This window comes from Ptychodera flava, chromosome 3 (genome assembly GCF_041260155.1).
Source record: "Ptychodera flava strain L36383 chromosome 3, AS_Pfla_20210202, whole genome shotgun sequence".
NCBI classification, from domain to species: Eukaryota; Metazoa; Hemichordata; class Enteropneusta; family Ptychoderidae; genus Ptychodera; species Ptychodera flava.
The window spans coordinates 44340878-44368398 of record NC_091930.1 but is presented as its reverse complement, the minus strand read 5'-3'; the positions used below and the strand labels follow the sequence as shown (position 1 = coordinate 44368398).

General features: G+C 35.6%; 1 protein-coding gene across 1 annotated transcript in view; it reads right to left on the bottom strand.

Moving 5' to 3' along the window:
* Positions 1-26755, bottom strand: part of LOC139130101 (serine-rich adhesin for platelets-like) — a 34840-nt gene extending 8085 nt beyond the window's left edge. The window contains exons 1-9 of the mRNA XM_070695821.1: positions 26711-26755; positions 19322-19476; positions 17682-17741; positions 5098-5140; positions 3395-4628; positions 1576-1644; positions 1149-1226; positions 832-903; positions 141-209 (exon numbers count right to left, since the gene is read on the bottom strand). Of these exons, the coding sequence (XP_070551922.1) occupies positions 141-209; positions 832-903; positions 1149-1226; positions 1576-1644; positions 3395-4628; positions 5098-5115 (1540 nt within the window). The 5' untranslated portion in view covers positions 5116-5140; positions 17682-17741; positions 19322-19476; positions 26711-26755. The remainder of the gene's footprint in view (positions 1-140; positions 210-831; positions 904-1148; positions 1227-1575; positions 1645-3394; positions 4629-5097; positions 5141-17681; positions 17742-19321; positions 19477-26710) is intronic.
* Between the last annotated feature and the right edge of the window lie 766 nt (positions 26756-27521).

The window sequence follows — 27521 nt, the reverse complement described above, 5'->3', positions numbered from 1 at the left end:
TAAAAACCAAGTTGCATGCCCGTATCATTATTGGTGACATAACCCAAGTCAAAAAATCATATGCAATATTATTTCATTGCAATCAGATTAGAAGATAAAGTCAACAAGCAGACATCCATATCATTGGAAATTCAAATCACCTGACTTGCTATCAGATGCTATCTCTTCAGAATGTATACTTCCACTTGGCGAACGTTCACTGCCGACCGCTGTAAAACAAATAGTGTTACGTTTTGTTGCAGTATATACCATGCTAGAGTGACAAGATAATTATCATACATATCATGGTGTTTCCATTAAATCATATAAATTTGACGTCACAATGAGGTGAAGATTATTGTATAAACTTGTAAAGGGACCAGTAAACAAATAATGATGATAATAAGCTCATGAAGTTCAAATTATATGCCCCTGAATCTTGATTTTTTTTTTAAGTCACGGCAAGTATTAAGTTTTGTGATTTCATAACCGACGCGTTCTTAATGATTACAAGGAATGGCATGGGATGCATATATCATGTTAAATGTGTATAATTGGCTGTAAAGTTATATGTATACGACCGGCAATGATATTATGACAAGCAATGATGCTATATCAATTGTTATAGAGTTCAATGCGGCGATAATTTATTAGTCTCAGTAAGTATGACTGAAGTATTGGAGTAACAAAGCACTGGTCATGTGGTTCACTTGTTTCCCGAAAAGCGAAACTGAAATATTGAAATAGATTCTGAAGCTAATTCGTCGTCAGGAAATCAACACAAAGTTAATGATAGGTATGTCTGTTTACACACTTATGAAAATAGGAGAATACAAAGTCCATATATCTTACTTAGTCTGCTTGCCACCAATGTATCTTCCCCCTTTTTAGTTTCATCGTCAGTCGTGGTCTCTGCTACAGCAACTGTGTAGACAGAATTGATATAGTACAGTTGTCTTTATAAGAGCCAAGTATACTTGATTTAAAGTAACTTTTATTGGATTGATTGTAGCAATGTTAGTTACTGGAGTACGTAACGTAAAGTATCTGACAAATGTGAATTATATCCTCGGTTTATCTGCTCTTAAGGGATATATAAATCTTAATAACAGTAGCTTTAACTAAATGAACGCGGGAAAATAGGAGAATACAAAGTCCATGTATCTTACTTGGTCTGCTTGCCACCGATGCATCTTCCCCCTCTTTAGTTCCATCATCAGTCGTGGTCTCTGCTACTGCTACGGCAACTGTGTAGACGGCATGATATTGAACAGTTGTCTTTATAAGAACCAAGCATAATTGATTTTCATTGCGATTTCTTTTAGCAATTACAATGACTAAAGCATATGAAAGTTGAATAACAGTAGCTTTAACTAAAACACGAGAAAGGTTATAATAAACATACCCCGAGAGAAGTTGCTAACACCTTTTAACCCTCCCTTCAAATGTTGCTCGAAATACATTAAAAAACAAGTTGCATTAACGCAACATTATTATTGACAATTACTCATGGCCGAATAATTTATATATTTATCAAGTGATATTAAAATTTCATCGCCATTAGATTAAACCTCAAGCTCCGCGAATTCAACTCACCTGACTTGCCATCAGATTCTATCTCTTCAGAATGTGTACTTCCACTCGGCGAATATTCACCGCCAACCGCTGTAAAACAAATAGTGCTTCGTTTTGTTGCAGTTTATACCATACCAGAGTGACAAGATAAGTGTTACACGTATCATGTTGTTGCCATTAAATCATATAAATTTGGCGTCACAATGCGATGAAGATTGTTGCATAAACTTGTAAAGGGACCAGTCAACAAATAATATTGATAATTACATGCTCATGCAATTCACGTTATATGTCCCTTAAGTCTTGCTTTTGTTTAGTCGCAGCACGTAGCAAGTTAAGAATATTTTTATAAACGTCTGTATTATTGAACAATAAAGCAAAAGAGGTTTGACCTAAGCGGAGTAAATCGTGTAAAGATGTTAAAATCGGTATACAGCATATGAATGGATAGTTATGAAGTAACAATAAGATTATCTCTATGCATTCTGATATGAAATAGGGTTCACTTTGTATCTTTTATCCCATACATCATGATTTGTATTTGTCTGATGTGATACTTTACAAGGTGTAATACATAGGATATAGTTGTTAAAACTAACAAAAAGTGATATCTAGTGACCAGTAAACCCTGTCATCATATTAAGTTTTTTGTGATTTTAGAATCGACACGTTCACAATCACTACAGGCAAATGGGTGTACTCATCAATTGGCTGTAAGGTCATATGTAGATGAGCAGCAAATCCTTTGACAACGTGCAAAATGTGAATACCTCGTCTGCTGACGATAGTATTTCAACTGCCATAGAGTTGCTTGCAGCGATATGCTATCTGGCTCTTTAAAGTTTGACTGAAGTATGGGAGTAACAAAGCACTGGTCATGTGATTCACTTGATTTCCTTAAAGCTAGGCTGCCATATTTAATTAAATTTTGAAGCACATTTCTAATCATCAAATCTACACAAAGTCAATGAAAGGTATGTCTGTTTACTCCCTTAAAAAGTTTGGAGAATACAAACTCGATGTATATATTACTTGGTCTGCTAGCCGCCGATGGATTGTGGTAACATAAGAGAAATTGGTCCGAGTTCACACAATATTGAATGTACGTCCTCTAAGTCAGTCGTCCACATCGCTCTAGGGGAATGGGTGCAGGGCCGTTCTAAACCGTTCACACAAAAGTTTGGGTCTGCTCTAAAATTTGCGTTTTCTCTGAAGCCACCTTTGAGACAAGATATGCAGTAGACCGGCCAATGCATGACCTTAGTGCTCACAATTTTAGCCAGAGCGGCCTTCACTCTGAGGCGAACTCCTCTGGAATGTGAACGTATATGAATAGCCCAGCAGAATTACCTACCCGTGCCGATCTAATATGCAAACAACAAATGGTGAGCTCCCTTTCTATGAATACTTGGTAAGGTCATGTCTGGCCGACAACATTCGATTTCTTGCCTCTTCACTGCCCTGCAGCTATTATTCGACAATTATAAACAATGGTATGTCTTTCGACTGGACGAACGAAATTTTTCGTAGAAGGCTTTCGTGGTTATGATTATTGTTGTCATATGAAAGCAATCTCGATTTAGATGTATTTTGTGTTTACGGACAAGGTGTTTTTCTTTTGCGCCCATGTGCGACTGTACAATCCAGCTTTTGACAGCTAAAGACAAATGGATGTGTCTGTATGTCACTCTGCTTGATTGTCTGACTGTTTGTTTGTTATTATTGTGTTTCTACGTGCCTTTCGTCTATATGTGTGTGTCATGATATTGTTAGTCGTCATGTTTACAAGTGACACCGTCAAAAATATTTACAACGCATTTAAGGAAGGCTAATAAATTACCTTGCTTTGGTCGACCGACACGGGTAATACGACGAAGCTGCTTTTCCAATTCTTTGCGAACTTCGACACAAGTGTCAATGGTAAGACGTTCTTTAGAAATGTGGTCACTGATCTCTTTAGCGGTTGAAACGGCAAGGTGATACGAAACAATTTTCTCCTTCAACTTTTCGTGAAGCGTGGCCTTGTCGTTTATATCTACCATTAAATGGTGCTTGTATTGCTTGAGATACTTCTCAATCATATACTCGAAGTCTTCACTGACCGGTAGCAAAAGTGGAACACCTAGCGATAGCGCTAACGAAACCGACGGATCTGTAATTTGAGCATTTGTGTTTGCAAGTACCAAATGGCAGCCGAGTAGCGCGTCCTCCAGTTCACTTTGAGTTTCGCAGTATTTAGGAAAAAGCCTGATCGCGGAATTCGAAAGTGTTGTCAGTATTTCTTTTTCTGATTCGCTGACATTGCCGATAACTTTCATCTCGATCCTCAATTTGTCACAGTAAGTTTTCGTGACATATTCCAATTCGTGAACTATTGACTTGAGATCTTTCAAATTTAAGTCATTGGGTTGTAGAAGAGAAATCATTTCAAATGTTGAGTCTTTTTCTAGTTCTTTGTAACTATTTGAGACACCCCCGAGGTTTGGTTGAATACAGTAGTGTTCGTAGGACTGAGACATCCGATGTGGACGTTCGAAGTAGCGATAGGCGCTTTTGCCTACAGATAGTACGTGCGACCCTCTATGCAACTCTGAAAGTTCCTGAGTTCTCAATGCAAGCTCCTTGTCATCGCACGAGATAATTTCAGGATTGAACGTAGTACCATCTGGATTCCACACGTTTATAAGATACAGCTCTGCATCGCGAAAGATATCTTGCTTGAGCTTTCGCGCTTCGGCAGCTGTTGATAAGGAGTATCCAAACACGAATTTGACATCTTTTGATAATTCCCGCAGATTTGGATAAAAGTGGTCGTGCAAGTAAAGATATACTGTGCCCGGAATCGAACGATTAGGTAGTAACTGTTTTAATTTCCGCTCTTCTGGTACTGGGTATTTAAATAGAACTCTGAACCGTTCAGCTTCTTCCTCTTCCCTCTCGTTATATCGTACCTCGGTAGAATATATGTTATCAATCTGAATGTCGCTTAGTATGCTGGCAATCATGCGATTGATCGACGGAATTCCATCACTACATGCTGAACCCCATCCTTCGTTCACGATCAATGCTGAAACCTATGAGAGTAGTCATTTAAATAGGATTAGACTACTGGAGGTTGTATGAATGTCGGTAAGCTCTCATTAACTTCATAAAATGCATTAAAAGATACAAGGTAAATAGATGATAAAGGAGAGAGAGTGGGAGACGAATAGATGGCAATGTAGACAAGCAGATAAAAAGAGAGAGTTAGACAGACAGACAGATAGAAAGATAGATAGATAGATAGATAGATAGATAGATAGATAGATAGATAGATAGATAGATAGATAGATAGATAGATAGATAGATAGATAGATAGATAGATGGTTTGCTTGATTGATTGATTGATTGATTGATTGATTGATTGATTGATTGATTGATTGATTTACTGATTGATTGATAGATTGGTAGGTTAATTAGTTGGTAGGTTCATTGGTTGATTTTACATGTGTTTTCTCAGATTCACGTTAAGGAAAGCTTAACACATTTTCGAAATGTTTTTACCTTGTCGCGATGTTGCATATTCAAAAGATGGCGGCTCTTGTTTCTAGGATTCAAGAAAAAGACAAATCAGTATTTAAGCTACCTGATAAATAATTGGCTAAAATGATGGATATTGCTATCGAATGAAATTGAGGAACAATTGCTTGAAAAATAAAGCCACATCACCAATTTACACAACAGAATCTTAAGGTGAAGTACTACGAACTACGTCAAAATTAAGTTGTGGTGTCATTTTCTTGAAACTTTGCACAAATATTCTTGGAAGCTGTGCAAGTGCAAAAATGAAATAAAAAATGGGGGGTCACCGCGCTCGTATCCATGGAAACGGACGTTAAAATGGCGTCGTTAGAAATAAATAAAAATGATATAATTCAAATAAACTAAAGAAAGCAATTATAAAACGCTTAGCAAATGAGTTAATTTTAATAAATAACAAGACTTAAGATCCATATCTATCGAATGTATAGATTTCGTGATGTTTGTAAAGAAATTTTAACATTAGTATCGATAACAAAATGACGATATCGAAATTATGTCACTACAAAATTTTCGAACTTTCTTCCTGTCGCTTTGAATGGTGTCATTTTGACCAAACTTGGCGAATAAAATGCTGACATAATATCATTTAGTTTACACTTTTAATAAAACGGTGTCACCACGCTACCTTTTATAATATCTCCATGTGAATGGGTAATATGCGCCATGTAAACGGGAAGGAAATGTTAATATTTCGCTCATATTGAATAAAAACCAGCTTCCTAGGGAGTCAAAATATGACAAGGTTATAGGTCACATATATTTCTAAGAGACTGGGTCAAAAAATTAGGTCAAAGCGCAATTTCAACAATGACAGGTGATGTTAAATACATCCGCTACAAAATAACCCATTTGCGGCAGGCTGGAGTTAAATCTGCGCAGAAACGTTCTAAAGCGTGTGCGCGTCCGAATTCGTCGCCCTTTACCTTAAGAGGAGCAAAGACCATGCACAAGTATCTCTATTTAAAGATCGAGTAAATCTGATTGCCAACTCTTCAATACCTGTGACTTGCAGATCGAGGCAATATTGAAATACGTCATGGTTATGTATATCTGACTGTTACTAATAATGAACAAACTTTCGACAACACAGTCTAGGATAAAGCACCAAATCATGTTGTATGTTTTGGATCTCAGATCGGGAGACAAAAAAATCAATATAGTGATTGATTTTATACAGAGTGCCAAGTTTTTTAAGGATATATAAGAAATAAAATGTTTGTTTAAAAGATAGACAAAATAAGATAAAAGCTGAGAAATGAAAAGTTATATAAACGTTCTTAGTCAGTCTATCATGGCCATATATGAGTAGTATGCCGAAGGATGGATCTAACGATTTTGATAATAGAGGAAGGGCCCTGCATGTTAAAAGCCCACACGCGAGCAAAGCTGTCGACGGTAAAATTTCACTCTTTCCGTTATCCATGTACGACCCACAACGTTAGTAAGTCATATAAATTAAGAAATAACCCCAGCCGCAGGAGGGTATTATGGAGATTTTGATACAATGCGCGACATATAGCTCGAGAAGAAGCACGAGCCGATGGGCGAGTGCTATACTTTTTGCTATATGGTACACAGTATCCTACAATAAATACGCATTACGTTCATCAACATTGCATTTTATTTGCGTGCAACACGAACACGATACTTATAAAAAATACACAGAGAAAACAGATCAAGAGTTCAAATCAAAAGAAAGAAGTAAGAAGTTTTTCGTAAATTTACATGAGAACAATCGTCCTGGCCCTTTTTTGGCATACTAAAAATAGATTCGTCTCATTCTGTACCGCATACCGTCGTGATATTCAGAGGTGGAACAGTGAAGTTACAGGATCTTATTTTTGATGGATAATTTGGACGTTAATTGTACCAGAAAACAAACAGTTTGAAATGATCCAATTAATTTGAAGTCTGCTATTTGGTGATTTGGTGAATTAAAAATGAACTGGTACCGGATCCTGTTTGTTTTTTGCACGTATTATAGATAGGTGATTTTGCATTCGAGTGTATATTGTGTCTCCAGTTTCGTCCACGTACACTATGTGTCTGCATTGTTCACAATATATTCCATATACCACGCTTGTTGATTTGCAATTTATGTGTCCTGTAGGCCTAATTTGAAACTGGTGTCGTTTAGTCCTCGGAAAGTGGATGATGATCATTTCAACTCTGATCAGCTTGACACCAACGACATTACAATTTCCGCGATAGTGCAAAATTAATATATCAGTCAGATGATAAGCTACGTAAATAAATCGAATGCGCGACATATAGCACGAGCCGATGGGCGAGTGCTATGCTGTTTGCTATATGGTACACAGTATCCTACAATAAATACGCGCATTACGTTCATCAACATTGCATTTTATTTGCGTGCAACACGAACACGATACTTATAAAAAATACACAGAGAAAACAGATCAAGAGTTCAAATCAAAAGAAAGAAGTAAGAAGTTTTTCGTAAATTTACATGAGAACAATCGTCCTGGCCCTTTTTTGGCATACTAAAAATAGATTCGTCTCATTCTGTACCGCATACCGTCGTGATATTCAGAGGTGGAACAGTGAAGTTACAGGATCTTATTTTTGATGGATAATTTGGACGTTAATTGTACCAGAAAACAAACAGTTTGAAATGATCCAGACGTGCGATGACTGTAACTGTGATGAACAGTTGTGCAGCTTGTGCTACCCTTGGTTCAGCAAGAGCTGGACGCTGACAATGCTCGTTTCATTTGATGTCAACTTTCGTCGCAGTCACCAGGAGTCATCCCATTGTTATTTTGAACTTCTTGGTCTACATCGTTAGGACACCCCGGTTTGTTACAGTTCAAACTTTGGTGAAGAATATCTGACATACAGTTACTGTGAGGAAGTGTCAATTTATTTGTGTATGAACGAATATTATCTTCGCTTTATAGAGCGGTAGGATACATCGCGTCTCGTCTCCCGCAATATAAAACAAAGTGCACGGTGCGCTATCGCCCTATAATTTTTTGTGCATCACACCCCAAATATGCTGCTTAAGAGATGTTTTTCATCATCGATCCGAACTTATTTTCACCAAGAGCTGAGTTACACACCCGCACTTTATCTGTGTATCAAAATTTGGTCTTCAGTCTTTGAAACAAAGCGGACTATTTCGGTTTTTCTCGAGGGTCTATGGTTTAGATATGTACGTTCAAATGCACCGACTGGGCAATTTTCGAAAATGCTTGTTTAGGGGCCGTTTTACCACCGTTATCAGTGCTAAAACAATATTTTAGCATCGGTGAATGAGCTCTCGTCCAACCACGAATAGCGCTTTGTAGCATGATATAATATAAAGTATATATATATATATATATATATATTATATATATATATATATATATATATATATATATATATATATATATATATATATATATATATATATATAATGTAGAACAAAGCAGGTCAAGACGCACCAACTCAGGACACCAAGCTCTTCATGTATAAAATTTATTACACCGACGTTTCGTGGGAGTAATCCCACTTTATCAAGGTTAAAACAATCTGAAATAAAATAACAACGACAAACTTAAAGTAAATACACATGCTAAAAAAGATTGAATCATACAGAGACTGGAAAACGTGTAAAAGTTAAAAATAAAAATTGGCGCCAACTTACAAAAAAGCCGAGCAGAAAACTGCTCCGCTTTCCTTCAAACCCAGGAGTCGAATGGTCAAAGTGTGGGTATTGTTTCAAAACAACGTCAAGCTTATTTATACATGAAAGACATTTGCATACTAAAGTGTAGGAAAGGTGGCAGTGCAAACCACACAGAAATGACGTACTAAAAATATCCGACTCTAAAAATACAGCTCAAACAGGTGAAATTGTGAACCGTGGACAATAGCGTACATCCAAGGACACTTATGTAACAACTGAAATTCTACAATACATCAAACTAGAACAGTTACAAAGAAAACTAAAAAAGAATACTGCTGAAAGAGTGATGCCTACTAAAAATCGTCAAAATGAAATGAAGAAAGAGCTCTAAAATCTGCTTACACATCTAGAATTTTTGTGGTGTCTCTCTGTTCAAACCCTGAGGATACATTGTGTTGAGTTGAAATATCCACTTGGACTCTGTGAAATCTCTGGAGAATTTGTCATCTTTGTGTACCTTTTCAAGAATTACAACTTTCATATTTTTGACGGAGTGGTTAGATGAATTAAAATGTTGGCTCACGAACATTGCAGGATTATTAGGGTCAGACTTATTAGATTTAATCATACTCCCGTGTCCAGCCATTCTATATCTGATTTTATTCTTGGTTTGTCCAACATATTGACACATGCATTTATCACAGTAGATACAGTATATAACATTCTCAGTGTTACAATTATAATTCCCTTTTATTTGAAATATTTTTCCATTATGGATATTAGTCATTTTGTCCATTTGTCCAATTAGTCTATATGACTTACTGTTCCATGTTTTTTCAAGTCCAATTAACTTGAAGTCGGCTATTTGGTGATTTGGTGAATTAAAAATGAACTGGTACCGGATCCTGTTTGTTTTTTGCACGTATTATAGATAGGTGATTTTGCATGCGAGTGTATAATATATATATATAGTGTGTGTGTGTGTGTGTGTGTGTGTGTGTGTGTGTGTGTGTGTGTAAACTTTTGATGTACAGATGGCTTCCAGTGTTGTTCATCGCTATATATATATATATATATATATATATATATATATATATATATATATAATATATATATATATATATATATATATATATATACATGTTTATTTATTTATTTGGCAGTTTTTTGTTTATAGTAGTAAATCGGAAGTTGTTCCTGGTCAAGACGTTTCGCCCAGTCTTTGCTGGGCTGCTTCATAGGCCCTGTCCATTTCATTACTCTGCTGTCCTTTCGTGTGATGTCACATGATCCCAATGGTCTATTGTCTTCGGTTGATACATTATTCCCATGGGTGTTTAGTTTTTTTATCCAGAATGTTTCTCGTGTTAGTCTATATGACTTACTGTTCCATGTTTTTTCAAGTCCAATTAACTTGAAGTCGGCTATTTGGTGATTTGGTGACTTTAAATGAACTGTACCGGATCCTGTTTGTTTTTTGCACGTATTATAGATAGGTGATTTTGCATTCGAGTGTATATTGAGTCTCCAGTTTCGTCCACGTACACTATGTGTCTGCATTGTTCACAATATATTCCATATACCACGCTTGTTGATTTGCAATTTATGTGTCCTGTAGGCCTAATTTTGAAACTGGTGTCGTTTAGTCCTCGGAAAGTGGATGATGATCATTTCAACTCTGATCAGCTTGACACCAACGACATTACAATTTCCGCGATAGTGAAAAATTAATATATCAGTCAGATGATAAGCTACGTAAACAAATCGAATCACTATGGATCCAGAAACTCAATACACTTTCACCTGTTGCGTAAACATCCGCCGATATTCAAATAAGTTCCAACAGCGCCCTCTCAGTCAATTTCCCTGAGGTATAAATAGCCATTCACCTACATATCCGCACGCCCAGATTCCGACCTTGAGCGACGGACTGCAAGGTGAGTACTTTTATCTCAAAATCACATATCATTTTCAATCAATCGACATTGTCAAACAATTCCACAGTTTCAAGTTTTGTAAAGCAAGTTTTTTAGTGTACAGCATTTATTTATCAATACGATCTTTGTATCTTCCGTTACACAGTGGAAGCTCTAGTTTTGGAGCGAAATATTGCGTCACACGTTCATTAAAATACGTTCGGACCAAACAACTTGCTGTGGTATAGGTTGTATCACTCAAGTTATATATATATATATATATATATATATATATATATATATATATATATATATATATATATATATATATATATATATATTACGAGTTAATTTTCAGGCTGTGTGTTTTCTATTTTGCTTGGGAGTTCTTGTGTGTCCAGGTGCGGGAATTTTTAAGGCAGTGAGTTTTTCATGTCGTACGCTGCACTTCAAGGTTTGAGTGTCAGAGTGTGCTTTTAGTTCAGATGTTTCCGTATTTTGAGTTTCGCTTACGTCAGCATATGTGTATGAAGACAGGTGAGTCGATGGAGATCGAACTTTATGTAAATCGGACTGTTTGTTTAAACCATACGCCATCCTCTACTTAGTCGATCGAACAGACATTGCTCACAAAGCCGTGAACGTCTATTACTCCAGTCAATCTAAGCCAAAAAGGGGTAAACCTTGGACTAATTGCAACAGAAATTATTTCTTCACCATGCATTTTCGAAAGGTCCTACAAATAACATACTAAAAGTATAATAAAATCTAAGGGGTGCAACATTGTCTAATTTGCATCAATGTAAGGGGGCTCATGGTATAAAATTGTCGCTGATAAATGGTTTCTACTTAAAATATTTGGCCAAACATGATTTTGATACAGGTTTGTTGGCTTATTAGCCTCGTTTTTGGTCAAGCAATGTTGAGTGAAATATTTCGTCGTCATAGAAATATTCCTCATTTGCATAAATCCAATATGGCTGCCACAACACTTCACTTTTCTTTGTTTTTCTCTAATTAATAACTATTTTTAAGCTATTACTGACAGCAACAGAATAATATTTTCACTTTGTATTTTAGAGAAGTCTTAGAACAACATGCTAAAAGCTTAGTACAATCTAGAACTGTAAACAGTGCCTAATTTGCATGAATGTAACAAGATAAGGTTTACAAACTACGTGCTGATAGAATGTTCCTACTAAAATATTTGACTAACATGATATGTTATGAAGGTTTTTGGCTTATTTGCCTTTTTTTGTTTATTCAATGTTGATGGAAATATTTTGTCGTCATAGAAGTATTCCTCATTTGCATAAATCCAATATGGCTGCCACAGCACTTTACATTTATTTGCTTTTCTCTAATTAATAACTATCTTTAAGCTACTACTGACAGCAATAGAATATTGTTTTAACTTTGTATTTTAGAAAAGTCCTATAATAATATACTAAAGTCTATTACAATCTAGAATTGTAAACAGTGCCAAATTTGCATGAATGTAACAAGATTATAGTTACAAACTACGTACTGATAGATAATGTTTCTACTAAAAATATTGGCTAAACATGATATATGCAGGTTTTTGGCTTATTTGCCTTGTTATTGGTTTAGGCAATGTTGATGGAAATATTTTGTCGTCATAGAAATATTCCTCATTTGCATAAATTCAATATGGCCGCCAAAACACTTCGCTTTTCTTTGTATATCCCTAATTAATAACTATTTTAAGCTACTTCTGACAGCCATATAAACTTTTTTTCTGTGTATATTTTAGAGAGGTCCTAGAATGACATAGTAAAAGTCAAATACAATCTAAAAGGTATAACATTACCTAATTTGTGTAGATATAAACGGATAATGGGTGCAATACTTCACTGATAAAAGAAATATGCATATTGAATTGAGAAAAACGCGACATGTTCAAGTAATATATGCATTTATATTATTTCTTGTCCAGACGATATTTTTGAATATATTTTATCGCCCGAGGAATATTCGTTATTTGCGTAAATCAAGTATGGCTGCCACTCTGTTTCACTTTTTACTGCATTTCACTTAAACGTTATATTTAATCTACACAAAAAGTAGTTAATGTTTCCACTCTGTATTTCGGGAGGGTCCCAGAAATACAACCAAATGACTAGTAAACTCTAAGAGAAAGAGGTGAGGCAGTGCATAATTTGAATAGTGTAAAACTCAGTAATGGGAACAAAATCGTTGCTGTTAATAGACTTCTTAAAAATATATTGAGCAAATTGACATTTTATTCAAGCAATTTGTTATTTAATGTATTTTTGGGTGTAGGCAATGCATCAAATCATTTAAGATTCCTCCTTTTACATAACTACAATGTGCCCCTCCTACCACTTTACTTTTCCCTTTCTTTGGCCTATAAATGATTATATATAATGCTCAAAAATAATTGAGATCATTAGAACTATTTCTTCATTGTAAATTTTAGTAGGGTCATGCAAATTACATACCGCAATTTTAATGAAGTTGTGCATAAGACAATTAATTTACCCAAATGCTAAATGGGTCATAGATACTATACAAATCTGGTGCTGATAATCTATTTACGAAAGTGATTTAAGAGATAAGCTGATATTTTCAAATATATCTTACAGCAATAAAAATGTTCTTATTTGCATTAGTCCAATAAGTCAACAATGTCACTTCCTTTTTCTAAATATAACATGAGTTATTACTTCACCTTAAATATTTAAATGGTCCAATAAAAAGTATATTCAAAGTCTATGTGCAACAGGGCTAATTGTAAAAGATTTTATAAGAAAAGCCTACATTCTATTATATGTAATACTTGAAACTTGAAATGTTATACAATATTGTAAAGAGAGGTAGGAATTTTTTACTAACATTGCTAAATATATTTTACCTATTTTTGAACAATGCCTCATGTGTATAAATCCTATATGATGATCATTAAATAACTTTCTTTAATTTTTCAAATTGACGTCAACTTGTTTTAATAAATTATATAATCAGTAAAATGAGAAGTTACATAAAAAACACTACTTGTTTAAGTTATTTTAGTACTTTAGGTACTGCCTATCGAAAGATGATCATTTTATAACTTGAAGGAGCATTAATTCAGTACAGAGACATTGACATGAATATTTAATTTCTGTGTATTTTAACTCATTGTAATGATTATATACTAATAGGGCGTACAGAATGAAAAGCCCTGTAAAAGTAAACATTGATTGATTCGTATAGTTCGTTTCAATTATCTAGAGAATTTGCATAATGTCAATAAAAATTTAATCCTTATACCTGCCAATAATATTTGGAACTTTCTGGCGGATTTGGATTATTTTAATGCATACCAAAATGCTTGGCCAAATAACCGATGCTTTGTTCTAAGGGAGGCTGAAGAAAATTTTTGCTTCAGCTCTAATGGTTTCTTCTACCTTCACCCTTACCGATATTACTAATATAGATTAAGTGTTGGTAAAATGTAATTAAAGACCAGGTTATGTGGTCACTGGTAAATCAAATATACTTTTGACTGTTTGCCAATTGCCTGTTAATGCCACGTACAGCAATTGATGATAATAATGATATAGAAATACAATTATAATAATCGTTATGATATGGAGGTACAATTATTATACTATACTGCCAATTATCATAAAAATATAATGAGCAAAGCTTTTCCTTAAACAGCTGAAAGACATTACGATAATCAAAGGACACTGCATTTCTCAAAAGTTTGAAATTTCTTGAGGACAACAATTGAAAATTAATATAAAGTAATATAATGGACTGAATAGAGAGATTTTCTGTTTAATCTTACAGTAAACAGCCATAGCATTTAAAGCAAAACTGAAAAAATCTGTTGACTGAAATCATGATAATCTAAATCACAGGTAAAAGTAAATCTAGATACTTTTCATAATGTTACTAGTCTAGCTGCTCTTTCTAATTTTTATAGCTGTGGAACAAGAAACCAAAATGTGAAGGGATTTGCATCACATAAGCTTCCGTTAACGAGTTTACCAATTATCAATTAAGATATCAAATTTCTAACATCAAATTATCAGATAATTGCTCATTCTGTATTTTGAACCTTATGGAAGTCTCACCTCAGATTGGCCATACTGTCAATTCCTTGAATGATTGATCTTATTGGTAATGATACAAAAGTCTAATAATCTGTAAATGGAAAGTCCATTACATAAACAGCCCCATGAGTGATACTTGCACATCTAAGATCTGATATGATATGCGGTACAATTATATCATCCCTTGCTTCACATCTTTTCATTGAGTTTCCCTTCCCCATTCTTATGGGTTCTACAATGAACTGCAGCAGCCTCAATAACCCCGGCAGAAAGCAAAATCTAGACTTTCTGTTGTCAACGAAAGGATTCTGGCTGTAAACAAATGATCCGCCTAGAGGAAGGTGTGAACAGGGAGTAAGAAGAAGAAATTATGATATGTAATGACCATCATAACAATTGTCATCACCACCACCATCATGGTGATTCTGAAGTTCGCATTTATACTAATTATGGTTCAATAATGAGAAAGATGATTCACAGGCACAACTGTTAAGTGTGGTGAACCATTTATTAGTAACTGAATATTTCCATCGTCATTGAAAAAAAGTGACCAAAAATATAAAAATTCCTTCAAAAATGTTACTGCAATCGAACATGCTGTAGGTAAAAATGACTGAACTATTGACAATGGATGTCAAAAAATTGAACACGTCCAATGTTTTTTTCATGAATAACCTTAACGTTGTAAAAGAAAGAAGAATATCCAAAGGAAGTATTATGATTCCCTTTATTTAAACAGTAATGCTCTGAAACTCTTCTCTTTATTTATTGCATTTCTGAATAACAACATAATGTCAATGGAAGCCATTGTAGTCGGATTTTCAAAAGACAGTTGGTGTCAATTATGCAAATTAGGCCTTTTGTATCAATATAATTAGCATGCAAATTAGGTCAACCTCATATTTCTTAGTATGGAATTGATAGTTCTTGAAAAACCTTACCAATTCCATAGAGAAAAAAATATGTTTATATAGAGCTTAAACACTCATTTTGTCTGAAATAATGAAAAAACTGTGAATATATGCTAATGAGTTAATTTGCATGATATTTATTGTTCAGGACATTTAGAAAATAACTTGTTGAACCTTACTAAATTGTGTTGCAATGAAAAAGTCACTTGAATTCAGTTTACATGCCCAAAATGTGAGTATAACAGTCATTTTAAAGGCAATATAGCTAATTTGAATATGTGCAAATTTAACCAATTTGCACCCCTTAGATTTTCCTATACTTTTAATATGTCATTAGTGGGACCTTTCCAAAGGTCATGGTGAAGAAATAATTAGTCCTAGGTTAAACCCTAAATTGACTGGACTTTATGTGCGATACACACTGCTCGCAGAGATGACATAATTTGGAGGTTAGTATTTCCACAGCAAAAGGTGTGCCGACTACGAACTTTATACAGTTTATGTGTTCTGTTAGATGTCTGTGATCATCACGAGAACATTCTCTGTGATTGTTTCACTGAACGTTCGTCGATGCGCTCAGTTTCAATTGTGACTCGGATTTGCTGTGTTCCACGTTTTTGAGTTCGGCAGAAGTACGAGTGTTTCCAAAGAGCCGAGCGGAAGTAAACGAAGATCTGAGATGGCTGCGCCTATGGTAGCTTGACCGGACGCTGCATAGCGGGCGATCGTGTGTGTTGTCGCCGATTTCTATGTGCGGACATTGTACCCGACTTACACTCGCGTGCATCTGTGAATAAGAGTCAAAGTCGCGTGTGAAATGTTCGTGTTTCTGAGCCACGTGGTTCAAGTCTGACGTGCCTCAGCGGTAATGTAATATTTTTGTAGAAACTATTAACCGTTTAGGAAGAGTTTGAAATAGAGTTTTAGTACTGAAAGTCTGTTCAACTCCTGTCGTTGGAGGTGGGTAATTGTTACCGTGGAGTAACATTCGTAGTTTTAAAGAATAGTAGTACTATTTTGTATGTAAAAGTAAGTTGATGATTTGATGCAATTAGTAATACACGGATGTTGTTTGTTACATTATACAACGGTGTGGGTGTTCCTCATTTCATGACTCATGCCTTATTGCTGCTCTAGAGAGGTACTTGTTAACGCCAGTATCGGACTAGTTAGCTGCAAAATTGTAGCGCTACGGTGAGGCGGTCGGTGAGTTTTGGTTTTTGCGACCTCGCTCACCAGTAGCGCTACAATGCCGAAGGCCCTGTAGCATTCAAACTAGGCGCACCGCACATGGCGCGGCATTTATTTGATATGAAATCCCACATATTTACTGTATTTGGTCGTACCGATTTATCACTACTGAACATTAAACACTATGCTATACTAACCTTGTAGTTTATGTAGTTTGTTGAAGCACGTCGATAGCGTTCCATAAACATTTGAAGACGCCATTACCGACTACCGGTATATTTAAACTTTTTATTTAAACTTTTTTTCGGATTGTGCACATACGTATGTGCAGTTTGCAATTTAAACAGGGTCGTCATTGTGAACAAAGGACAGGCCTTAGATATTACTTTGTCACAGGTACAGGCTGTTATTTTCATTTTTTTCATTTAAAAAGATAGCGCATTATGTCGTAACGTTAAGTGAGGATGATGATATTGAAATTACATGAAATGTAGATCGCTGAATTATTGCATTGTGAAGTTTGTAAATGTTATAGCTTTTAAATAAACTTAACAACGGATGCTTATGATAGGAGACGCTGACATATTTGCTGGGAAAGTGTACTGGCTCTTTTAGAGGGTTTAATCTAAACTAAGATATATCCATTACACTTATGTAGATATATTTCAAATAAGTATGCCGGGTCAATTATTGTAGCCACACCCTTTGTCCTATCGAAAGACATTTCGTGTCTATATTTAGAGAAGAATAGTCGACTATTCCAGATAGTCATTTACGTGATAAGCAATTTTAAATATGGTACGCTTACACTTCCACGGTCAGATATTTCGGACACGGCTGGGCATCTTATCAACGGCGGTGTTACTGACTGTAAAAATATACAACACAAAAATGAGAACTAAACTGTTTATAAATCAGACTTCCAGCATCATGCAGCTTTTGATTGATTGTTTTGACACGGAAGTATGATTTAGTAAGGGTAAATATATCCACTTCTTCTTTTCTACATGAATAAAACGTGACTGTGACGTATTCGATCTCCGTGGCATAACCGTATAAAGAAACAACAAAAGCTTCCAATGACCTCATAACTTCATGAACGTATTTCATTTTCTCAAAGCCTAGATATTAGCAAATGCAACGACTTGTTTTCTTATCTCTTTTACATAAGAACAATGTGAAAGTAAACTTAAATAACATCTAAAAGATAAGTTATAACTTAGTTCTGCTAAAAAAAGTAGTATAATTTCAGGTCGAAAGTGGAAGTAATTTTGACAATATTGTGAACACAAAACGTGTGTCTCAATTGTAACTTTTATTTGTCCTTTCTGTTATAACAAACTCTGAAAAACGTTAGACTTGAGATCAATCACAAGGTGAGATATTGTCGCTTCATAAAAAATAAGACTATCAAACAAAAATCGCTTACACTCTTTGAACATTGATCCGAGAGATATGCTAAGGGAAGGGTTATAACCAATTTTTGAGGCCATTCAACTTTGCTGTCACGTGATCCTTATGTTGATAATAATTACAAAATACAGTCACAACCTTTCTTAATGTTCAGATTACAAATATATGACTATTTATCTGTAAGAAACAGTCATATATATAAACACGTACACATAGGCCCACCGTGGCCCAGTGGTTAGGGTAATGGACTCACTATGAGAGAGTGGTGAGTTCCAGACCTGGTTCAAGACCAAGTAGGTCAAGAGTAACGGACTCACTGTCGGAGGACGGTGAGTTCGAGGCTCCAGCACGGTGTTGGATATGGACTGATTAAAAAAAAAGGAAAAAAATACATACATACACACACACACACACACACACACACCTATACATAATACATACAACATACTATATATATATATATATATATATATATATATATATATATATATATATATATATATATATATATAAATTTAATCCTACTTGATACAGTCAGAAATTTTGTTTCTACGAAAGCAAAACCAGCTTTGCTTGGGGTTATAACTGAGATTTTACGAATGGCACCCTGTGTTCAAGATTGAGATACAACATTGTCCTGCACTAGTGTCATTGTTACTTATAGACTATCTATTTGAATTTTCTTGTATATATTTTCACCTAATCATGATGTCGTGTTAGTTCTATAAAAAAGTTTGAGTGCTGTTGATTTCGATTTCGCCGGACACACTGTCTGCTTGGAACATACAATTTTGCGTGACGTTACAGCAGTGATCTCATAAATGTGTGTTGCTTCAATGAACTGATTATCGCGTAGAGGCTTTTACGAATGACAACACTGGTGTCTTGTGTCTCAATCTTTAATTATTAGCTCTCATTTACAATCATTGGCAAGCCCTGTTTTGTCTTTGTACAAGCAGAATTTCTGACTGTATCGAGAAAGATTAATCAAGAATAAAGTGGCCACGGGTATAGTGGGCAAGTACTCATGCTTACCTGTTAATTTCAAAGTCAAAGTCGTCTATCTGTGATGGAGGAAACGAACAAACGGGAAATGTTCAGCTGCTAAGGGAGAGAACGCCACGTCACCAGTCACATTTGCATACAAAGGAACGTTTCTGTCAGTAAACTGCATATGAATGACCGTTCGCCTGTCAATAAAGTGAAAGCAATGGTTTAAGCTCTTATTCCCAGTATTAGGGAAAAACCAAACTCGAGAGAAAAAAAGGGATTGTTTTGTGATCAGTCTCTACATAAATTTCAACCTCATGCGGATATTTTTCTCTGGAGATGGTTCTACAAAATTCTACAGACTGCTTACTGTGGTGCCCGCGTCCTATGAACGGCTGAAAAGGAAGTCAGTGTAAATGAAACGTTCACCGTAAATGTCATATTTTGTTAATGACATATTTACATTTTTATGAAGAGCACATTCCACACACTAAAAGACTGTCGTACGAATGCAAATGAAGTTAGAGGAGAACCATTTGATCAATTGATGGGGAGTTTTTGATTTTGGAGGGAAACTGTCGGTAGGTAAAGGAGAAAAAATGATTTGATTCTGTAATTTCAGAAAAAAATGCTTCAACAGATGGGAACAAAAAGAATAGTCATCAAGGTGCTGAAATCAGCAAACTAGGAAATTTGATTACATATCTTGTTGAAGCGGGTGCTAATACATTCAATATAATTGTAAGCAAGCGAACCTTATGTCTTGCCAGCTTTTATGATACAAAATTTTAATTTGATTTCTATAAAAAATGTTGCCATTGCAATGGTTGAACAGAAAAACCCAACATATTTCTAGGTTTATTAGCAATTAACATTCACACAACCAGTATTTAAATAAGGAGGGACTATTTCACTTATTCTGTATGTTATGAGATTTTCATAACATATGGCACGATAAAATAGTTTGAAATGTACTATTCTCTGAATATAATTTTGTGTATCTATCCAGGAAAACAAACAAATAATGGTTTCCTAAAATACAAAAAAACGTTCTGTTTTACGACAACAAAACCTGACGACTTCCCTAGAACTCTGAGAAAAGAGTTAAATGCACTGACAGCATGACAAACAGCTATACAAGTAAGTCTAGTTTGACAACAGCTCCATCACTTCGATTCTTGTTTTACTACTGTACTCTCATTCAAGCACTAATACACTACAGTCATCTTCAATCTATTGTGAACTTTATGACAGTTCGACCAATGCTCTAACTTATGCACAAGATTTTCTTCAGGCTCCTGGTACTATTGTGACAGCCTGGAGGAAAGGAACTGAGAGGGATCAGGAGTACAACATCTAAAAATCAGTAAGCTCAGAATTATTTTTTTAACTAGTTGTCTCGTAAATAAACTTTAAGTCTCATAAGCATATTCTGAAAATTGCTATAATTTGCTACTTACAAATATTAGTTTATTGTCCATATGTCGCGGTAGAGACATGAATAGGTTACATGTAGGTAGAAATAAATTCGAGAATGTTTATCAAGAAAAATAACTGCATTGCTTTTGTACATGGAAAATAGTCTGGTGTAGGGAAATTTGCTGACACATCAATTTCCTCAATCAACCACGTAAATCAAATGGTTCTCCTCTAATTGCAAAATCATCATCTGTCTTGACGCATGAACGCCATAAACTTTGGCGCAGAGTGATTTTATGAAGTGCAAATGTACGCATTTTCTGAGATACGATCCCTGGTGGATTTAAAGTAAAAAATAACTTTCTTGTAGGACTAAACAGGAATTCCAGAATGTAATCATAGAAGTTGGTAGAGGGGTTTGTTAAACTTTGGGTAACACTGGGCCACTGATGATTTGAAATATGTTTGAAGCCATATTCAGGGAGATCCTGGTCATACGTCAAATTTGAAGAGACACTCCGTGTGCGAATGTATGTATCGCCCTAAGAGGTGCATATTGACCACTTATGTTTGACGAGGAGAACATAAATTCTAGCAAATCGTAAGCGTACGACTTTATGCAATGTTGCCATTCCTTCGTCGCTTTGCAACGCCACTTCAGTTATGCAGATTTCGCCAGTCATTGTATTGAAAAAGTACACATACAGAAACGGCTAGTTAGGTCCCTGTGAGAAATGATCAAACATGTATTTTTTATACTTCGCATCCCTACTATATTAGATGACAGGCAACAAATATGGCTAAGCTTCAATTCAAAAATTTATGAAAAAATATTCGATGAGGAAGAAACAGATTTCTTTCTATTTTGAAAAGTAGATTCATTATCCTTCAAATGGACTCTCTCTCTCTCTCTCTCTCTCTCTCTCTCTCTCTCTCTCTCTCTCTCTCTCTCTCTCTCTCTCTCTCTCTCTCTCTCTCTCTCTCGTATTATTTTAGGGGCAGGGGAAATCCAATGAGTCCTTGGTTAAAGTTAAAATTGGTTTTCAGGATTGATATACCGCTCAAGTCGCTTACGAGTAAAAATGCACAAAGCTCTGAGCAGAGCAATTCAAATCATTCTGTAATTTTTGTACACTATATAATCACATTTGAATGATGTCAACTATTCCTAAAATTACGACTCTAAATTTACAAACAATTTGTAGATTCTGGCTTCATCAATGTATCACAGTGACTCTGCAAACTGTTTTGCTTTTCAAGGTTTCTACACAGTTTAAGATTCAGTCAGATATGGCCACTTCACAATAACAGAACAATGTCCCTCCCAACGCAAACACCAGCTGACATCATATGATGTTATTGGGTTAAAGGCCAAAGAGCTATCCATTCCTTTGTGTGGCCACTGCCCCTAGCTTATCAGTTTAGTGCTCACGAGCAACGATACAAAGATACGGTAAATTGAATAACCATATGACCCAAGTTACTTTAAATAACCCCTTAATAAATCAACCAGCGTCAAACAGTCTGACTAATAATATATGAACGATGCTTAGTGCTAGCTAGAAGTCATACGTAACTCTCACTCTGAAAGACATTTAGGAAAAGAATTACTTTCGCGACCGCTCTGAATATTTCCCAACACAAAAGGCGACATTTCAGTAAATTCAAATGAGATTCTATATAAGTTCTTTTAACTATTATTGTAACGCCCTCCATCGTATAGACATTCTTTCTCGGAGCGTCCCTCATATGGCAAAGGCGTGTGTAGGTTGGTTCAACATCATACGAGAAGCAGATAGGAGATAGAGTCGTACTTTTAATTTATTACTTCTAACTGAGAACAATCGAGAACGGGATATTAAATAATGGTGTCATCTTGTATAATTTTAAGAAACAATCAATGACTGGCGGGAAATTTCCACGTCTTGACTATTGTTGATGATAACTTTGTAGTTACGTAAGTTTAAAAATAGATAACATGATTGGAACTAATTCGCGATAATTGGATGGTGAAGTTATGTCCGTTTAATCTGCAAATGTAAGCTCATCTGCTTTTTTTAAGATATACATTAGTGTTTATGACTAATTTGTAATCTTTTAACATTCAGCCATAGCGCACCCAGAGAAATCTGAAAAATGTGAAGATCCGATTATCACAAATTAGTTCCAACTGTGTTAGATATAATTCAGTGGCGCAAGTGCATTAACGATCAGATTTGAGACATGGAGTGTAACGTTGACATCTTGGAATAAATATTTTAAGCGGTGCTACAATTAAATCTTGCGGGTGTGTCGACTTGAGTTACTTATATCTGCACCTTCACAATCCAGTGAACATATAGTTCTACATAAAAATAGACCGTCGCTCTAAGGTCGTTGGCACCCTGAATAAATGACGAAAGTTGACGCCATTCAAAACAAGGAATATTACAAAATACATATTAATAACAATAAATAAGAATAAATCAGCACTGACAGATATCATAAGCTTTTTCCAAACCCATCGCTTGGCGTTGTATTCATATCGCTGCCACATGTTTAATATATCTTCAGTACAAAGTTTATCGACAAATATCGCATTAATGGTCTCTTTGAACACAATCTTTCTCTACTAGCTGTGTTTATGAGATGTTTACTTTTCAAACAAAGCGAGAAACGAATACAACTATTTGGTTAAACTCCTTTACGAAAGGCAAGTTCAATGACCGCAGACGGTCATTGACATATGTTAGCAAAGGTCGTATATATCTTAGTACAAAGCATGTAGTAACCTTTTGTACACTACCCACGCAGAGCTTGATACTACTAAAATACAAGTTGCTGTCATGAAGTTTTTTCGTTTTGGGTCAGAATATTACAGTGCTCCATAAAAGACAATTGCACAAAGGAAATTGCCGATAGAGTTGTTGAATATGCAGTTGAGCTCCATTTGGTATTCATTTACCTCGCGCATTACTGATATGAGAGAGATTGTATAAAGATATCCAATGAGTCTTTGGTTATAGTTCAAATTTGTTTCAGGATTGATAATGCGCTCAAGTCTCTTACGAGTAAAAAATTACAAAACTCTGAGCAAAGTCAGTCAAATTATTATTCTGTAATTTTTGGGCATATATAATCACGTGCACATTTCAATAATGTCAACTATTCCTAAAATTACGACACTCAAAATTTATCAACAACTTATAGGTTCTCGCTTCTTCAATGTATCACAATGACTGTGCAACCGTTTTGCTTTTCAACAGTTTCAACACGGTTTCCAGAATCAGTCAGTTATGGTCACTTCACAACAACAGAACAATACCCCACCCCGCCCCACCGCAAACACCGGCTGACAACATATGAGATTATAGGGTTAAAGACTAAAGGGCTATCGATTCCTTTGTGTAGCCCTGGGCCCAGCTTATCAGTTTAGTGCTCACAAACAACAATAAAGAGATACGGTATGTGGAATTACCATATTATCTTGGTTACTTAAAATAACCCATTACTAAACAAACAAGCGTCGAACAGTCAGACTAATAATATTTGAACAATGCCAAATGTTTCCTAGAAGTAATAAACTCTACCATAACTTTCAAGATTGTAAAACCACAGAAGGAAATTGAAGTAAACCATTTTCTTTCCCTTGACATTGACAAACTGCATGAACGAAGTGATTTAAGATTTCAATTAACAAGAATGTTGCTCAGTTGAAACGAAAACATGCATTATATGGCACACGAAATTGATATTACGTGCTAAGAAATAAGAGGTAACTACTAACATCTATCTCAGTCTGTCTGTCTGTCTGTCTGTCTGTCTCTCTCTCTCTCTCTCTCTCTTTCTCTCTGTCTCTCTCTCTCTCTCTCTCTTTTTCTCTCTCTATATTATAAGATCTTGTGTACCTTTTAATTAGCAATCAAAATTTGTAATTTCTATGTCAGTATTATACCTGATTTGATAACAAACTGCATTGTACTAGGTGTGTTGACAATCTTTTGTTCTGTTAGTGTAATTGGTCGTGGAGAATCCGGGTATAGCCATAATCAAGTAAACGGAGATTGTCGTAGTATTAATCGGTCACCCTTAACAACTCCTATGGATGAAGGCTGAAACATTTTATGTCACGGGGTTTAGGTTGTAGCAAGTATAAAAAGTTAAAAAGCTATAACGATAAAATGTGTATATATGGTTTAATGGACGTTACGGCTTCAAAGTTTTGTTTAAAAACCCAGGCTTCGGTAATACATGTTTACGACTATGCTGAACAGATGCATTCCTTTTGGATTGTGACTTATTAACGGTCTATGCCGATGGCCAAATAAAATTCGATTACATGCATGACGAATATTACTTCAACTTGCTGACCAATTCTCTCAAAAGAAGATGCAAATAAAAAGAGAAACTAAACTGTATTGAAATTGTAATGACCATAATAATTTCCCGTTTTCACAAGGTAGTTTGACAAGACGAATAGTTGACATAACTCTGACTACTCTTTTTCACTTCGAAAGAGTGTCTCTGGAAAAGGTTAAATTTACATTATCAGTATTATGAGTATCGGCACACGGCTAAATTTTGAAAACGAAACTAATTTTAGTAACCCTCGAAACGTTTTTCCCAAATTATTGTGAAAACTGAAAAATGTCAAAGAACTCGACTGAAAGAGAATTATCAAAATTTTTACATGAGGGGATTGGCCGGCACAAACCATGTACAGACTAATCCCCTGAGAGCGGAAAAATTCCGCATTACCGAATAAACGGCTTATGACTCCCCAGAGAGTAAATAAACTACCAATTAAGTAGAACAAAAGATCACAATGTTTATGAATATGACATCACCAGTGATATTTGTAGAGCAATCACCGATTGACAGTCAGTTCACACCTCAAGTAAGGTATCTTTTCATATGGAAATGATTTCGAACCTATAGCGTTTGTGCTGGGGAATCTTGGCATGTAGAAGCATCTTTTCATTGTTACAATCGTGTCATAACAATTGACTCTATACTTTGGCTGTCGTGATCATAATTTTATGATATCAATTATAGAAGTTCGTATCATAACATACTAAAAATTATATGTTTCATAAAACAAGCAAGTTGTTTAATTGAAAGTGGCTTACAGCTCTCTCGCTCTTTGGTCTATCATTGGTCGTTACGTCTCACGGCTTGACCAATCTATGGACTTGATTTACAGGTGTTTAAAGTATTTTTCTAATGGTACTATTATCTTTCGTAGGCTATATGCCCGCTAAACGTTTACCGCACCTTGTGAGCAATGATTTTGGTCACCGTCAACTGATTTACAGATAGGTAGTCAGGACAGGGCATACGACTCGCCAACACATTCTCAACATTGAACCTTTTGTTGCTGAAGTGCATTTGACATTCATATTGAGCGGAATTGTAGGTTGTTACGCTTGAATGCGGCAAGAATAATGATAGTCATGTAATATTCATAACTTGATCGATTAAAGTTGATATTGCAAGGGATTGTGTCAAAATAACGACGCTATACTATTAGGCGGTCACTTGTTGTTTGCTATTCAGCTCTGAGTCATTAGAATATTCACCTGCCTCAGACAAGGTCAAACTTCAAGCATGATTGATGCGTAATTTGCGCCGATTGTACGGAGGTCGCGAGAATACAATGGCACACCAGTGGGATATCATTGTTGTTTGCGTCTAGATTATCACAGTGCCGTCAAATTGATGAATAATGTCAGATTATACCGTGTCATGTGGTTCTGTAATTTTGGATTACTATGGTTACATTCTTTTACAATAACTTTGTAATAAACTCCTTTGAATATGGGAGGACTAGTACACGGAATGGAGTTGTCGCGCAGTATTCAAATAACCTGATATTACGATTCATTAAAAGTATAGTGTTAGCTATAACAAAGTACCCGACTCAAATCCTATATTACAATGGCTGCTAGCGATTAGCTTTGTGGCCGGATACGCCTGTCAGCCATGGCCGTTGTCGATAACGGAGATATTTAGCGAATGAAAACCGAGAATACGTACCGATTTTTGTAATATCAAAGTCGTCGACCGAGGACATAACAAAACTGGTTGATATTTATGAAGGGACTTCAATCGGTAAAGATAGTTTAACGTTTCGAGTCACATATAAGCTCCACAAAGTAGCCTTGCCGTTGGTAACCTGTACAGACGACGTTGTGCATGTCGACAAAATGAAAGTAATGATTTAAGCTTTTTTATTTTCAAATAATATGAAAGAGAAGGTGAGAATAGAAGAAGGTACTTCTTTTAAATACGTCGGTAGGTAAAAGCCACACGTTCCAGAAGATATAAAATGGCTCTTTGAAGTTCTACGCACTACTCACTGTGATGTCCCGCTGACGTCGACAGCTAAAAAGAAAGAACTGAACATGATCTGTTAAGGGTAACTGCATACCATATATCTTGATTTAATTATTAACCAGGGCCAAAGCCTGAACAAATTGCCGGGGTGAAGATCCTAGCTCAGCTGGCTTGGCGTAACTTACATAAATTTATATTTTGGCTGTGTTAACAATTCAGGGGACAGCTGCCTCACTCCCCTCCCAGAATACGCAGGCTATGGCCCTGTTTAAAGACCGAACCAGTTCCCTCGGACTTGCACTTGGTCTTGGATAACTATCCCGTTACTACTTCATGGGTAAAACCACCCATGCCGGTAGTAATAATCACGATGCAGACATGTTACTCCCAAGAACCGTCACATTTGCAATGGTAAGGAAAACACGTTACGCAGGGTTACTATATACATGAATATGTGCCTGTTGTGACACAAGCGAACATCATTCTGTGTTTCTGCTTGAGAGTTGCGAGT